Genomic DNA, 17,662 nt, shown 5'->3' with positions numbered 1-17,662 from the left:
CAAATCAAAAAACAAAAATAGGGCCGTTTTTCGATTTAAAAAAAATATATGGCAGATTTTAAAGCAAGCAAAAAATGGTTGATTTTCATTAAAATGTTGCCATAAAAAACATTAAAATAAAATAATGCCGTAAAAGTCCAATATAGTTTGTTTACACTGTTTTTGTCGTCACTCTGTGGTAAAAACGAGTATGGCAGGTATCTTTTTTAATAGCTTGAGTTGACCGCATGCAAATAACAGAAATGTGTTTAAAGGTAAACATTGCAGTACTCCGAGACAATGTCTAATACACAGCAGTACATAATCAAATGAACATATTTGGACATACACTAAAAAGCTATTTTTCCCCGCAAAATGAGACTATTACACAAATAAACTGCGTATGATATCTGCCAATAGCATCACTATAATTGCGATTTCTGGTTTCTGGAAGCAGATTGTATAAAGTGCACGCTAAAAATGATACTATCTGCAACAACTTTGATTCCAGTATGTATAATGAATGAAATCAAAATACTATTTTATTAAGTGCGGGTTTTAAATAATACAAATGTGAAAAAATGTTTACGTTTGTGCTCAGCTTCTTTTTTTTTCCCATCTGCTCTCAGTACTTTTCCATCAAATGTAGGCTAACTGGCTTATGCCTTGAAGCGAGGCGTTTATTAGCATCTGTGAATCATATGGAATGGGGACATTTCCTGATGGTAGACATAATCGACTTGAAAGTTTTGTGCATCTTTGTGTCGATTCCCAAATGTTATTACTATACGTGGTGATATTTGACGGCAGAAGTCGTCATATGTGTTAGCATCCTTAGCATTTGACGTTTCTGTCAATATATCAAGTTACAGAGAGTAACACTCAATGTACGGCTGCTTTCATAACAAAAGCCGGCCTTTGTTTAAAGAGTGAGCGAAAAAAACCACGAGCGATACGCATTTTATGTTTGTATTTTGAAAAATCACCGGAAGTACCACGCCCTCGCTCGGGTCGCTTGACGTCCCCTGGCTCAACTGAGAACATAGCAAAGAGAGCAGTCGGACGGTCGTGTCTCTTTCCGAGGCCGGATGGTAAAATCCAACCTCCAGCGGATCCTAAACAGTCATTGCTTTGCTCGCGAAAAGGAAGGAAAACAACACACTCTTACGACCATGGCGGATTTGAGTAGCGGTATTTGTGACATGATTGGGAAGTAAGTAAAAAAAAGAAAACCGGTTAACGCTAACTGTGTGTGGGGGAGGGGCGGGCTTGATAAAGCGGAAGTGAAATAAAATGCATGTTTTTGTGTACAATTTATTAAGTCGACGTTTCGAAATCACGTAAAGTGGAAGTATAATTAAAACGTTAATGTTAAGAGGTGCGTTGTTTATTCACATAAATACTGGCGGTTAAACTTGACGTTAGCGACGGTTGCTTAACGTTATGCTAGTGAGCTAGCTTGCGTCATCGGGTAGTTAGCGGAACAATCAGCGCTACTTTTAGAAATAACGCATAATATTAACCTTTTTTTTTTTTAGAATGACTCACTGTATTTTGTCAGTGGCCTTTTTTAAACTGACTTAAGTACTAAATAAATAATACTGCGTCACGCTGTTAACATATGTAACAACCATCTGTTTTTTTGTTGTTGTACCATCAAATCGTCATAATAACCAAACCTGGTCATCATTCTAAAGTATTGTCTAACAAATTTAAAAAAAGCCTTAGTGATTTTCCCAGGTAAGCCCACGTTTCAGGCCCACGTTGGTCTCGTGAGCTGACACGCTGGTGTCAGGGTTGACGACCACGTAACAAGACAAGAGTGGTGTGACGTCATCACGTCGTCACTGTGCCTAGTGACGCAGCCATGCGCGCTCACGCCGCCGCCGCTGCAGCTCTTTTGTAGCCTCAGTATAAACTCCAAAAGCTGGCATGGATGCTAGGAAAACTAAAAAAAACAATGGGACACTTATAGAAAAGCCCACGGAGTGCAGGAGCGTGCTGTATGTATATTGTAATATCGCTTTAAACTACGAGTTAAATAGTCATTTTTAATACAAATATTCCAATGAATGGGTTTGTGTGTGGTGAGGTTGCGTCTCACCACACTATTATTGTGCTGCGTTACTCAACATATGCTCAATGTACACCTTTATCCAGTATTATAACTAGAGATGTCCAAAAATGGCTTTTTTGCCGATATTGTCCAACTCTTTAATTACCAATTCCGATATCAACTGATACCGATATATACAGTCGTGGAATTAACACATTATTATGCCTAATTTTGTTGTGACGCATTAAACAATGTAACAAGGTTTTTCCAAAATAAATCAACTCAAGTTATGGAGAAAAAAAATGTCAACATGGCACTGCCATATTTATTATTGAAGTCACAAAGTGCATTATTTTTTTTAACATGCCTCAAAACAGCAGCTTGGAATTTGGGACATGCTCTCCCTGAGAGAGCATGAGGAGGTTGAGGTGGGCGGGGTTTTTAAGGGGTAGCGGGGGGTGTATATTGCAGCGTCCCGGAAGAGTTAGTGCTGCAAGGGGTTCTGGGTATTTGTTCTGTTGTGTTACGGTGCGGATGCTCTCCCGAAATGTGTTTGTCATTCTTGTTTGGTGTGGGTTCACAGTGTGGCGCATATTTGTAACAGTGTTAAAGTTGTTTATATGGCCACCCTCAGTGTGACCTGTATGGCTGTTGACCAAGTAGGACTTGCATTCACTTGTGTGTGTGAAAAGCCGTAGATATTATGTGATTGGGCCGGCGCGCAAAGGCAGTGCCTTTAAGGTTTATTGGCGCTCGGTACTTCTCCCTACGTCCGTGTACACAGCGGCGTTCTAAAAAGTAATACATTTTACTTTTTGAAACCGATACCGATAATTTCCGATATTACATTTTAAAGCATTTATCGGCTATTTCTACTTTCAACACAATGTTTCTCAATAAACACTTATAATTAAGGCATTATAACCGGTTTTAAACGTTTCTCTGTAAACCCTGTTATAATCGAGCATTGCAATTGTTTCAACACAATGTTTCTATTATTCAGAAATACAGCTGTTTTAATGCAATGTTTCTCAAACCTCAAAGTACCATTTTTTTTAATTTAGCGTTATAACTGAGTGAATTTTGTGATGCATTATTTTAAACGACGGTGATGTAATAGTCTTTTACCTAATGTTTGGCATATTGCTGTGTTGCGTTTCAGGTGGAGGGTGAGAGTCCCATTAGGCTAGTGTTGTTAAAAGTTAAAGTACCAATGATTGTCTCACACACTAGGTGTGGTGAAATTTGTCCTCTGCTTTTGACCCATCCCCTTGTTCACCCCCTGGGTGGTGAGGGGAGCAGTGGGCAGCAGACCCTTGATGCTGAGTGCCAAGCAGGGAGGTAATGGGTCCCATTTTCATAGTCTTTGGTATGACTCGGCCAGGGTTTGAACTCACAACCTACCGATCTCAGGGCGGACACTCTAACCACTAGGCCACTGAGTAGGTTAGTGCAGATTTGGGTATATTTATATAATAAAAAAAAGACAAGTAGAGTCAAGTATACAAGCTATCATAAAAATATTGAAATGGGATGGAGTGGATTTATACACTGAAGTAAAATATTTTATTTTAAAGATTTAAACAATTTATTATCAACTTAGTCGACTGCATTTCCGTGGACACTCACAAGGATTTAAAGGAGAAAATATTGGTGGCGCATCTTATCTTTACATCTGTACAGGTCCATAATTAATCCGTGAAAGACAGTATTCTTTGTTTGACCTTTATGAGCGCCATACTGCTGTGATATTGATGCTAATAAGAAAAATAATAACTTTAGTTTTCGCAGTTGATTTCTTGGTACACATATCAGTGTTTCCCACGGACAGGCATCTATTTGTGGTGGTGTGGTTGGGGGGTGGCGGCGGCAGCGGCGATGACCAAGAAGAACGCGGAGTTGGAATATAATTACAACATTTTATGTACATATTTATATACAGATTTGAACAATTAGTGATTCACTGAAATATATTTATTAATTGTGGTTCTTACAAAAAATATATATATAAGCGGTAGAAAATGGACGGATGGATGGATAAAATATAAAAGCTAAAATGTTTCTTAAAGCTCTGCCCCTTTAATTAGTGAATACTAAATAATTTAACTTTAGCCTACTACTACAACCATATTATTTACCAGCAACATGAAGTGAAACAGAGGCAGAGGTGTCCTGCCACAGTCAGTCAACCTCCTCCTCCTCCTCCTGCTGTAGGCCTACCTCCTCTCCAAGTCGAGCCCTTTTCGGCCGTTGAAAATATTTTTCTATACTCATCTGTGTGAAGGAGTGAACATCCAACATTAGAATTTATTACTAACGAGCAGAACCGCTCTATGTACAGTGCCGTCTAACCTTAAGCGGCAGCAGCTCAACACATGCAGGGTTCAACGTTAAGGTTTTTTTCTACTTGCTTGACTTCTCAAATCTACTTGCCCCAATATTTTTACTTGTCCTGCCTAGGTTTTTTTCTGGCTGTGTAGTGCTCATGGCTTATATCTTACTAAAATTCTTCCCATTGACTATTTACAACACTACACAGTATTTATTATTATTATTATTATTATTAGTTTCTATAATTACATTTAAATGGCATTGCGTACATGTAAAATTAAATGCTATTTCACATTATTTGACCAGAAGCAGTTACACTCATCTGAACAGGTCAGCCACCTGTTTAAAGCCCGATCACAGTTGAAATCTTGAAATGAAGGGCCTTTAATGGCCAAAACATTAACCTGGACAACATTTTAACAGCTGGTTGGCTCAGATTTTATTCTTTTCATTGCATTCACATGCTGCAGTGGACAATTTAGCTTCAGTCCATGTGTGTTTATTGACAACAGGGTTATAGCCTGGACACGTTAGCTCGTCGGTATGAAAACAGGTGACTGTTACTACGTGCGTCTGCCCGGCCCACGAGTCAAACAGCGGCGGTGTTAATGAAGCAGCGTCAGGCGAAACCGTCAGTGAAACGTTCGGTGAAATCGCGGATTAACGTTAAATATATGACGAGCCGCGAGCGATGCAGCTATAACCTATCTACCTATAACACCTGTAAAAATGAAGCAATGGTACCACGCTAGCAAGCGTTAGCTAGCCTGCTATGAGCCACCAAGCTGCTAACTATCGCCAAAAGGCACCATTTAAGTTTTTTCCCCCATGGCATCCTCTATCAAGGCTTTCAGCAGCTTTTGGACGTTTGAGGTAGAAACGTAGGAAGCGCCATCATTATGAAAAGTAGCCGGCGAGTATTTTTATCCCGTCCGTCCCTCTTTTTCTTCTTCTTCTGGCCCACCAGGTGAATTAAGTGCTATTGGCGGAGTTACAATGCATAGTAGGCTACCGCCACCTACTGCACCGGAGTTGTAACTACAAGCAACATTCACAGACAGTCCCATTGCTTTTATGAGCGGTCGAGCGAGTCAAAAGCCGAAAAATCCATTTGTGGCGGACGTAATTCTTTCGTGGCGGGCCGCCACAAATAAATGAATGTGTGGGAAACTGCATATTTTACTGTCATCTACAAATCATTATTGCAATTTTTTTAATGGTTCAGCAATGTTTGTTTTCCAATGATATTTAGCAATATCAAGATTCAGTATGCTGTTGAGTCTGCAAGAGATTTATTGCAAACAAAGGACAAGCGATTGCATTAGTTTGTGTTCTTTTAAGGTATCTTATAATTCCTTTGCCTAAATAGAACTACAAAGACCTCTGGTTGTGGAAATAAACTTCCGTATATTGCAGATTTTCGAGCGCACAGGTATATAAGCAGCACTAGAGGTGGGGGAAGTAATTGATTTTTAGATGGATCGGTTAGTAGACGTTATTTGATGATTAATTTATCTATTGTAAATAAAGTAATGCAGACAGTTCTAAATTTTGCTGACTGCAGCGAGCCACCTTGCCGTGCGATCCGACCAGCTCCTTTATTATAAGGCACTCATGTTCCAGTTTTGCACACATTTCCATGAATTTGATAAGTGTGATTGGAATTATTTAACGTTTTTTACAAAAACACTGTTTTTAAAAGTTGCAAGTTTTAAACGCTTATTTAGTGAAACAAAAATAAATTTAAAACTGCATTAATATGCATACGTACAATAAGTGAGATGCCCAAAGATTCCCACCTCTAAGCAGCATCCATAACATTTTTGAAGGAAAAAGTATTTTTCTATATGCTGCACCAGACTAAAAGCCACAGATATATACATTGTGAAATTAGTTATTCACACAGAATGATTTTGTACATTTTTATTCACATATCTTAATGCTTTCCAAATGATGTCTCTAACATGGCAGTAAAATGGATGATCAAACAAAACAGAAGTCATCATCATGGACGCACTGGCTGCGGAAGCCGGCGTTCCAATCAGCTAAACAGACTAACTCATTGGTGACGTTTTGGTAAATTTACTGAGGAATTTGTGAAACTTAAACAATACAAAAATAATGCCATTGTAAGTTAATAATACTAACACAGACATTCGTAACATGTTAGCATATTATCTAATGCTAACAATGCTACCTTGTTTACGTTATGATAGAACCAGCAAGTTTGCATGAAAACATTCCTACAGACATCACAAATGGGAAGGTTTAGTAAGTATAAATATTTTTTTGTTATATTGTAAAACTTACACAAACGTTGCACGGAGTGATGAATTAAGAATCCCTTCGAACAGAAACACTGAACGACGAGAAAACGGACCGGCACTTGTACTTCTGCTTAAAAGCACTAAACAGAACAAAGTACTGTAGACGTTTACCCTGCAGAACCTGCAGTAAGCAAACTCGTCTAAAAGATGGTGCACAAACAAGAACACACCTTTTGTCAGATTTGCTTGTTTTTTGAAAACTATTTGCATCCTGGCCATCAGCGGAAAAATGTTTGATAATTTAGCCGCACCGTTTTATAAGCCGCATGGTTCGAAGCGTAGGAAACAAGTAGCGGCTTATTGTCCGGAATTTACGGTAACGTCATGTTAAAGTTCCGAGTAGGGTTGTCCCGATACCAATATTTTGGTACCGGCACAACATTTTTTGATACTTTTCTAAATGAAGGGCACCACAAACAATTGCATAATTGGCTTTAATTTAACAACAAATCTTAGGGTACATTAAACATATGTTTCTTATAGCAATCAAAGAACAATTTTGTCCTTAAATAAAATAGTGAACATACTAGACAACATGTCTTTTAGTAGTAAGTAAACAAATAAAGGCGTGTGTCCAGGCACGTATTTTCTGAGTTTATAAACAATATCAATTTTGAAAAAAAGGTTTTGTGACGATCAAAAATATCAATGTAATCATTGTAGTATCGACTAGATACGCTCTTGTACTAGGTATGATTACAGTGGATGTTAGGTATAGATCCACCCAAGGCGTTTGTTAACATTGGTGAGCACTTGCTTTTTTTTTAGCGGTGACGCTGGTGAGCTATTGTATCGAAGCATGTTTAGCTATTCCACGTCCTGCAGGGATGATACTTGTGACAAACCTACTTTGTCGCCATGGAGACAAGGATAAGTAATTTAGAAGTAGCTCAAACACTGCAGACTGCGGATGGACGTAAGCTGATAGCTCGCTCGCCATGTTTTAAAGCACCTTTTCCTGAGGGCGTTCCAGTGTTATAACTTCACCTTTATCTTTAGTTTTTAAGCCAATTGCGTCCATTCTCCCTTTCCTGTCTACACACCGTGTCTGCTTGTAAGTACTTTGTGTGTATGCGTTCCCTAACACACTCCACACTCAACCTTCTCATGCTCTCTCAGGGAGAGCATGTCCCAAATTCCAAGCTGCTGTTTTGGGGCATGTTAAAAAAAATAATGCACTTTGTGACTTCAATAATAAATATGGCAGTGCCATGTTGGCATTTTTTTTCCCATAACTTGAGTTGATTTATTTTGGAAAACCTTGTTACATTGTTTAATGCATCCAGCGGGGCATCACAACAAAATTAGGCATAATAATGTGGTAATTCCACGACTGTATATATCGGTATCGGTTGATATCGGAATCGGTAATTAAGAGTTGGACAATGTCGGAATATTGCATATCGGCAAAAAAGCCATTATCGTACATCTCTAGTAATAAATATTTAGATTTTTGGTCCAGTGTGACATATTTTTGTTGTTGGTTCTCATAAAGATAGTTGTTAATGTTCAAACAAACCTTTTACAAAGTGATCGCTGCAGACACGCACATATTCCGAGTACTCCACAAGATGAAAGCGACTCGTAAGAGGACCATTTCCCTCCGTGCACTTTAGTAATTTACCTGACTTGAATATTCCTTTTGTGAACCACTTTTTTCAGGACTTTAATAGGAGCTTTTTCATATTTCTCGATTAGAACGCTTGGAACAAAGCCGCATTTTTAGCTTACACTCTTCACGCATTAACGCGACGTCCATTTGATTTATTGCTAGTAGAGATCTCCGATAATGGCTTTTTTGGCCATATCCGATATTCCGATATTGCCCAACTCTTACCGATTACGATATCAACCGATACCGATACATACAGTCGTGGAATTAACACATTATTATGCCTAATTTTGTTGTGATGCCCCGCTGGATGCATTAAACAATGTAACAAGGTTTTCCAAAATAAATCAACTCAAGTTATGGAAAGAGGGTAACGGGGGGGAGGTATAGTGTAGCGTCCCGGAAGAGTTAGTGCTGCAAGGGGTTCTGGGTATTTGTTCTGTTGTGTTATTGTGCGGATGTTCTACCGAAATGTGTTTGTCATTCTTGTTTGGTGTGGGTTCACAGTGTGGCGCATATTTGTAACAGTGTTAAAGTTGTTTATACGGCCACCCTCAGTGTGACCTGTATGGCTGTTGACCAAACATGCCTTGCATTCACTTGTGTGTGTGAAAAGCCGTAGATATGTGACTGGGCCGGCACGCAAAGGCAGTGCCTTTAAGGTTTATTGGCGCTCTGTACTTCTCCCTACGTCCGTGTACACTGCGGCGTTTTAAAAAGTCGTGAATTTTACTTTTTGAAACCGATACCGATAATTTCCGATATCACATTTTAAAGCATTTATCGGACATCTCTAATTGCTAGTCTCAAGCTCGTTTGCCCTGCCATGTGCATATATAATATTCTGAACCCCCGTTTCCATGTTGTCTCAAGCAGACTAATGCTGTCCAGAAGAGAGATTTTAGAGTGTAGATGTCAACTTCCTGTATGTTCCTAAGACACCAAATCCAACAGCCCCCCCTGCTGGTGGCAGCACATTGACCACGTTTAATTAACAAGCTTCGACCGAGTGAGTTCCAGTGCTAACTAACCCGCGTTCTTCCCTTAGTCTATCCATGCACTGTAGTAGTACCCGCGGCCCGGGGCCTCTGTGGTGTTCCTGATGCCCCTCTCCCACCCCTGAAGATCCCAGGTGGGCGAGGGAATGGCACACGGGATCACGCTCCTTCAGCTCGGTTGCTCTACTCAGTAAGGCGCAACTCCCCAAAAGTTCCCGCGGTGTCAGTTTTCCCATCTGATTTTTTGTTGTTGTTGTTGTTGTTGTTGCTCACCCAGGACCAGAAGTTGACCGTTAGTGAGGAGCCGGCGGGTAACGGTCGCCCCGGGATACTCCACTTCCAAAGTCGCCCCACCGTCAGCAAGACAGTTGAGTGGGATGCTGTCCTGAGCAGCAGTGCACTCTTTGTGGAGATCCCCCTTGACCCACTTCCTGAAGGCAGCAAGGAGAGGTGAGCGCCACCTTTTATTTTTCCACTTCTGATTCGGGATAGAGAAAACACAGCTCACTCAAGTGTAAAAATCATTTTTGGTCAATCAAGCAAAGGTTATAAAGCCCCTAAATGCCTATTTTTGATAGTGTGTGCCCTACAATAATATATGCCTCTCACATTTCTGAAACACACACAAACAATTACAGTATAAATACCCGAGGTGTCAAAAAATATGTATATTTCCTGATTAATAGCTATTCTAATTTGTAACGATTCTTAATGGATTCAAAAGAAAATAATAAATATATACCGTATATTACCAAATAGTAGCCCGGGCGTTTATTTCACAATCGATTTTGGAGACAGGCGTTTAAAAGAAGCAGGCGGTTATTTGCACAAGGCTTTTATTTATTTTTGCACCAGCCTGCACCAGGCCATTATTTGGTTACAATGGTTACTGTCCAGTATTTTTTTTTTTCGTACAAAAAACTTTAAATGTAAAAGCTATTGTAAACATACAAACAAAAAAATAAGAGGCTATCAAAAGACGAGTTCAACAAGGCCTTTACATGGCAGTAGTGCAACAATTGTCACATAGAATACCAATACTAAAAATAAATAAACTTTTGAAATAAAGCAGCCTACCGGGAAAAATAAAATTATGGTACCAAGTACTCAAGTATAAAACCCACCATTAAAACAGAACAATAATACTGTCACTTAAATAAAATAAAGGCTACAGTACTCAAGTTTTAAATAAAGCAGCATACAGGAAAAATAAAATTATGGTACCAAGTACTCTATAAAACCATCAAAACAATAATACTGCATTTTAATCTAAATTATGCAAATAACAGCCCATGGGCGGCTATTTGGACATAGGCGGTTATTAGGAAGAGGTGGTTAATTCACAAAATGGGGTCAGACCCCGGGCGGCTATTAGGACATGGGCGTTTATTTGCCCAAGGGCGTTTATTTGGTAATATGCGGTATATATATTTTTTTGCAATCTGTCCTGTCCAGCCATTCAGGCAAATCTTATTGTTGATGTAGATTTACTTTAGAGAAATGTTAAAAGTAGGGCTGCAACTAACGATTAATTTGATCATCGATTAATCTGTCGATTAATAATCGGATAAAAGAGACAAACTACATTTCTATCATTTCCAGTATTTTATTGGAAAAAAAACAGCATACTGGCACCATACTTACTTTGATTATTGTTTCTCAGCTGTTTGTACATGTTGCAGTTTACAAATAAAGGTTTATAAAAAATAAAAATAAATAAAATGCCTCTGTGCATAGCATAGATCCAACGAATCGATGACTAAATTAATTGCCAACTATTTTTATAATCGATTTTAATCGATTAGTTGTTGCAGCCCTAGTTAGAAGATACTTCTTTTGTTGCCTTATTTGTATTTGATTTAAATAAATGTTAGGGAAGCATTTTATTGACCAAAAACTGTTTTCTTTTAATTAAAATAGAAAGTGATCAAAGTTTGTATCTATTTTATGGAGGAATTTAGTTAATCATAGAACTGGCATCCAATGTTATTAAAAAAGTATTAATTTTGAATCAAGAATTGAATCCAATCGTGCGGTACCCAAAGATTCACAGCACTAATAAATATACCGCCTTTTTCGGAGTATAAGTCGCACCAGCCGAAAATGCATAATAAAGAAGGAAAAAAAAACATATATAAGTCGCACTGGAGTATCAGTCGCATTTTTTGGGGGAATTTTGTTTGATAAAAGCCAACACCAAGAATAGACATTTGAAAGGCAATTTAAAATAAAGAATAGTGAACAACAGGCTGAATAAGTGCACGTTATATGAGGCATAAATAACCAACTGGTATGTTAACGTAACATATTATGGTAAGAGTCATTCAAATAACTATAACATATAGAACATGCTATACGTTTACCAAACAATCTGTCACTTTTAATCGCTAAATCCCATGAAATCTTATACGTCTAGTCTCTTACGTGAATGAGCTAAATAATATTATTTGATATTTTACCGTAATGTGTTTATAATTTCACACATACGTCGCCCCTGAGTATAAGTCGCACGCCCGGGCAAACTATGAAAAAAACTGCGACTTATAGTCCGAAAAATACGGTAGTCATGTACTTCCCATCTGTCAAAGAATCTTCCTGCTGTAAAAAGTTAAATGGATTGACGTGAGACCGCACCCTCTGCTGGATTCACAGTGCAGTACTTTTTTCTTCTTCTGCGGATAATGCAATCAAACCACTTTTTGGTACCTTTAATACAGTGGTGCTCAAAAGTTTTTCACCAATGACCACCTCAGAAAACACTTGGCTCTCTTAAGTACCACCACCATAATGACCAACATCGAAATACAGTAGTATAATAGGCCCAAGTAGTTATTAAAAACAAGACAGAGGTTTTATTTAAAAAGTATATTCAATATTTTGGCTACTGTTTTTACACACAAAGCATAAACATTAAAAATGATACTCTATATATAGGACATATTCACAGACTTATTTGGCGTACCAGTAGATGGATACAACCTACCAATAGTTGTACATTGTACCACAGTTTAAAAATCACTGCCATAATAGATTAGTTAAGAAATATTCACAATGTAAAGCAGAGAAGAAATCTCCGAATATGCGGGAACTACTACAAAATTTATAAAAAAATAAAAGAAAAAAGTTGTAATATTGCAAAGATATAAGCATAATGCCCACCAGAAAGTCAGGAACATTATGAGGAAATAGTCACCATGGGGGAAATGAGTAATTTATGACAAAAACATGACCAAAAAAAACAAATATTTTTATGAGAATACAATTAGTGTAAAACATATTTTTGAGAATAAAATAACATGAGAAAAAATAATTTGAGATTAACATGAAAAAAACAGATGAGTAAGTGACAAGAAAAAAACGTAATTTATGAAAATAACACAAGAAAAATATTTTCTGAAAATATATTTTGAGAATAATAGAATATATGTTCATGAGAATATGAAACATCCATCCATCCATCTTCTTCCGCTTATCCAAGGTCGGGTCGCGGGGGCAGCAGCTTAAGCAGGGAAGCCCAGACTTCCCTCTCCCCAGCCACTTCGTCCAGCTCCTCCCGGGGGATCCCGAGGCGTTCCCAGGCCAGCCGGGAGAGATAGTCTTCCCAACGTGTCCTGGGTCTTCCCCGTGGCCTCCTACCGGTCGGACGTGCCCGAAACACCTTCCTAGGGAGGCGTTCGGGTGGCATCCTGACCAGATGCCCGAACCACCTCATCTGGCTCCTCTCGATGTGGAGGAGCAGCGGCTTTACCGTATTTTCCGCACTATAAGGCGCACCGGATTATTAGCCGCACCTTCAATGAATGGCATATTTCATAACTTTGTCCACCAATAAGCCGCCCCGGACTATAAGCCGCGCCTACGCTGCGCTAAAGGGAATGTCAAAAAAACAGTCAGATAGGTCAGTCAAACTTTAATAATATATTAAAAACCAGCGTTCTAACAACTCTGTTCACTCCCAAAATGTACGCAAATGTGCAATCACAAACATAGTAAAATTCAAAATAGTGCAGAGCAATAGCAACATAATGTTGCTCGAACGTTAATGTCACAACACACAAAATAAACATAGCGCTCACTTTCTGAAGTTATTCTTCATTCGTAAATCCTTCGTCTTCGGTGTCCGAAGTGAAAAGTTGGGCAAATTTACGATCCACTGGCAGATGTTGGCGTCGTCTGGCGCTGCCTCCTCATCTTAGTGAAGGTGTGTTCGCCTTCTGTCATCCATTGTTCCCACGCAGTTAGCAGTCTAGCTTCGAATGCCCTGTTGACACCAATATCTAGCGGCTGGAGGTCTTTTGTCAATCCACCCGGAATGACGGCGAGTATTGAATTAAGCGCGTAAGCGTGTCTCTCAATGTGCTGTTATCAATCAATCAATCAATGTTTATTTATATAGCCCTAAATCACAAGTGTCTCAAAGGGCTGCACAAGCCACAACGACATCCTCGGTATAGCCCACATAAGGGCAAGGAAAAACTCACCCCAGTGGGACGTCGATGTGAATGACTATGAGAAACCTTGGAGAGGACCGCATATGTGGGTAACCCCCCCCCTCTAGGGAGACCGAATGCAATGGATGTCGAGTGGGTCTGACATAATATTGTGAGAGTCCAGTCCATAGTGGATCCAGCATAACAGTAAGAGTCCAGTCCACAGTGGGGTCAGCAGGAAACCATCCCGAGCGGAGACGGGTCAGCAGCGCAGAGATGTTCCCAACCGATATACAGGCGAGCGGTTCACCCCGGGTCCCGACCCCGGACAGCCAGCACCCCATCCATGGCCACCGGATCTGTGTGTCTCCCCTTCCACAAGGGATAGGGGGGAACAGAGGAGAAAAGAAAAGAAACGGCAGATCAACTGGTCTAAAAAAGGGGGGCTATTCAAAGGCTAGAGTATACAAATGAGTTTTGAGATGGGACTTAAATGTTTCTACTGAGGTAGCATCTCTAACTGTTACCGGGAGGGCATTCCATAGTGCTGGAGCCCGAATAGAAAACGCTCTACAGCCCGCAGACTTTTTTTGGGCTCTGGGAATCACTAATAAGCCGGAGTTCTTTGAACGCAGATTTCTTGCCGGGACATATGGTACAATACAATCGGTAAGATAGGACGGAGCTAGACCGTGTAGTATTTTATACGTAAGTAGTAAAACCTTAAAGTCGCATCTTAAGTGCACAGGAAGCCAGTGCAGGTGAGCCAGTATAGGCGTAATATGATCAAACTTTCTTGTTCTTGTCAAAAGTCTAGCAGCCGCATTTTGTACCAACTGTAATCTTTTAATGCTAGACATGGGGAGACCCGAAAATAATACGTTACAGTAATCGAGACGAGACGTAACGAACGCATGAATAATGATCTCAGCGTCGCTAGTGGACAAAATGGAACGAATTTTAGCGATATTACGGAGATGAAAGAAGGCCGTTTTAGTAACACTCTTAATGTGTGACTCAAAGGAGAGAGTTGGGTCGAAGATAATACCCAGATTCTTTACTGAGTCGCCTTGTGTAATTGTTTGGTTGTCAAATGTTAAGGTGGTATTATCAAATAAATGTCGGTGTTTAGCAGGACCGATAATCAGCATTTCCGTTTTCTTAGTGTTGAGTTGCAAGAAGTTAGCGGACATCCATTGTTTAATTTCATTAAGACACGCCTCCAGCTGACTACAATCATGAGCTAGCAAATATAACAACTACACTACCCAGCATGCAACGATAGTTACGAGCATGCGCGGTAGCCCTGAGAAGCGTTGTATGCTGGCAGTTAGCACGCTGTGAGTAAACGTTGAGAACTCAGTTAACACGCCTCGTCTGCATTATTTATAATTAGACAGACAACACACTTAATAGGAGCCATTTTGGGGTCTTTACATAAACACACAAATGGAAATGAAACGTCACATATCCCAGCATGCACCGCGCGCTTCTTCTACGGGGAAAAAAGATGGCGGCTGTTTACCATAGTTGCGAGACCTAAACTTTATGAAAATGAATCTTAATATTTATCCATATATAAAGCGCACCGGGTTATAAGGCGCACTGTCAGCTTTTGAGAAAATTTGTGGTTTTTAGGTGCGCCTTATAGTGCGGAAAATACGGTACTTTGAGCTCCCCCCGGATGGCAGAGCTTCTCACCCTATCTCTAAGGGAGAGCCCCGCCACTCGGCGGAGGAAACTCATTTCGGCCGCTTGTACCCGTGATCTTGTCCTTTCGGTCATGACCCAAAGCTCATGACCATAGGTGAGGATGGGAACGTAGATCGACCGGTAAATCGAGAGCTTTGCCTTCCGGCTCAGCTCCTTCACCACAACGGATCGATACAGCGTCCGCATTACTGAAGACGCCGCACCGATCCGCCTGTCGATCTCACGATCCACTCTTCCCCCACTCGTGAACAAGACTCCGAGGTACTTGAACTCCTCCACTTGGCAAGATCTCCGAATATGAATATGAAACAGTATTTAGGAATAAGATGAGGAAAAACAAAAAATGAGAACATGAGAAAAAAATATTTTTAAAAATAACATGAGAAAGAAAAAAAAGTATCCATGAAAATAACAAGAGAAGAATGACAATTTATGACAAAAAATAATTGACATGACTCCTTTAAAACAACGTAAGAAAAAACTAAATAATGAATGGCAAATAACCCTAATGAGTCAAGTTTTTTTTAGAAAACCTTTTAAAAAATTTAAAGGGTAAATAACATTTTGAAAGTTATGACCAAGTATTTTGCCTTCAGCGGTCGCATTGTGCTAGAATCCATAAGATGCCTTTCTGCGTACGTGGTGCTGGTCCCACACTGCATTGTTTCAATGGAACATGTTAATGAAGTTTGACTGTTACAACAACAAACATGCTGTGTTGTGTTTGTGTGCAGCTTTGCGGCGCTGCTGGAATATGCTGAGGAACATCTGAAAGTTGTTGGCGTGTTTGTCTGCTTTTACAAGAACAGGGATGATCGCGGTACGCATGCACACACACACACACACACACGCACACACACACACACACACACACACACACACACACACACACACACACACACACACACACTTTAAACAGGGGGTAACTTTACGTGCCATTGTTGTGTTGTTACAGCCCAGTTGGTGCGAACATTCAGTTTCCTGGGCTTTGAGATCGTGAAACCGGGCCATCCCCTTGTCCCGCCTCGACCTGATGTTCTTTTCATGGCCTACAATTTTGACAGGGACTCTTCTGATGAAGAGTAACCCCATCTCCCTTACCCCCCCTTTTTCTTCCTCCCTGTGTGTGTGTGTGTGTGTTCTCATCACCATTTAGTGCACCCATCTCATTTAGTGTGGGCGTAAAAAGGGAGAGGTTGTCGTAGGTTCAAGTGTAGCTTTTGCTTCAGCGGACATGGTTTGTTTGAATGTACAAGAAACTGTCATCAGGTTTTTACACTCGGGTACCGCAGCTTTCTTTTTGCAAACACATTTCAGGGGGACCACTTTTATTGTGTAGCACTAACCTGAGTGGGAAGTATGAGCAGCCCCATACCTTGGTACTTATTAATAGAGAGCGACTGATGGTGTCATGTGATCAGGAAAAGGTAAATTATCCAAAGTGCTTATGCTTCTTTTTACCATGTATATCTGATTGTTTTATTATTTTGCTTTTGAAAGTCAGGAAGGATACAGTATATTAAAAGATTGGAGTTATTTTGCATTCCTCATCGTTTCATGCTAGGTTTGATGTTCACCTACATAGTGGTACTTATTATTATGCTTCTGTGTTAATAAACAATCCCCAAAAAAGCTTGTTTGTGCTGTGTTTATGGTTATAAAAGAGTTATGTTACATAATGATCTGAAGATGCAAATGTCAGTAAAACCTACATTTTATTTACAAATTGGAATATCGAAACTACAATCTACTTTTTGGACGTTTCACCTTCTTACCACCAGAGGTGGGTAGAGTAGCCAGAAATTGTACTCAAGTAAGAGTACTGTTACTTTAGAGATTTATTACTCAAGTAAAAGTAAGGAGTAGTCACCCAAATATTTACTTGAGTAAAAGTAAAAAGTATGTTGTGAAAAAACTACTCAAGTACTGAGTAACTGATGAGTAACATACACACACATATATATATATATATATACACACATATACATATACATATATATATAAATATATATATATACACACACACATATATATATATACACACACACACACATATATATATATATATACATACACACACACACATATAATATACATACATTGATATATACAGTATATAATTTATATTTATTTTGCCGTTTTTGTTTACATGTTAAATGTGTTTTAATGAATATACAAGCATGTTTAACACATAGATTCCTTTCTTTCATGAAGAC

At 39.4% G+C, this 17,662-nt stretch overlaps 1 protein-coding gene across 1 annotated transcript; it reads left to right on the top strand.

Moving 5' to 3' along the window:
* The first annotated feature begins 854 nt into the window (after positions 1 to 854).
* Positions 855 to 16,785, top strand: oaz1b (ornithine decarboxylase antizyme 1b). The gene is given in 6 exon segments (XM_061927457.2): positions 855 to 1,192; positions 9,354 to 9,405; positions 9,407 to 9,493; positions 9,581 to 9,753; positions 16,181 to 16,266; positions 16,402 to 16,785. Coding segments are annotated over 6 exon segments (654 nt in total). The 5' UTR covers positions 855 to 1,067; the 3' UTR covers positions 16,533 to 16,785.
* The last annotated feature ends 877 nt before the right edge of the window (positions 16,786 to 17,662 follow it).

Source organism: Nerophis lumbriciformis, linkage group LG32 (assembly GCF_033978685.3).
Source record: "Nerophis lumbriciformis linkage group LG32, RoL_Nlum_v2.1, whole genome shotgun sequence".
Lineage (NCBI taxonomy): Eukaryota > Metazoa > Chordata > Actinopteri > Syngnathiformes > Syngnathidae > Nerophis > Nerophis lumbriciformis.
The sequence above is the reverse complement of the archived record's forward strand: the minus strand, read 5'-3'. Positions and strand labels throughout refer to the sequence as shown.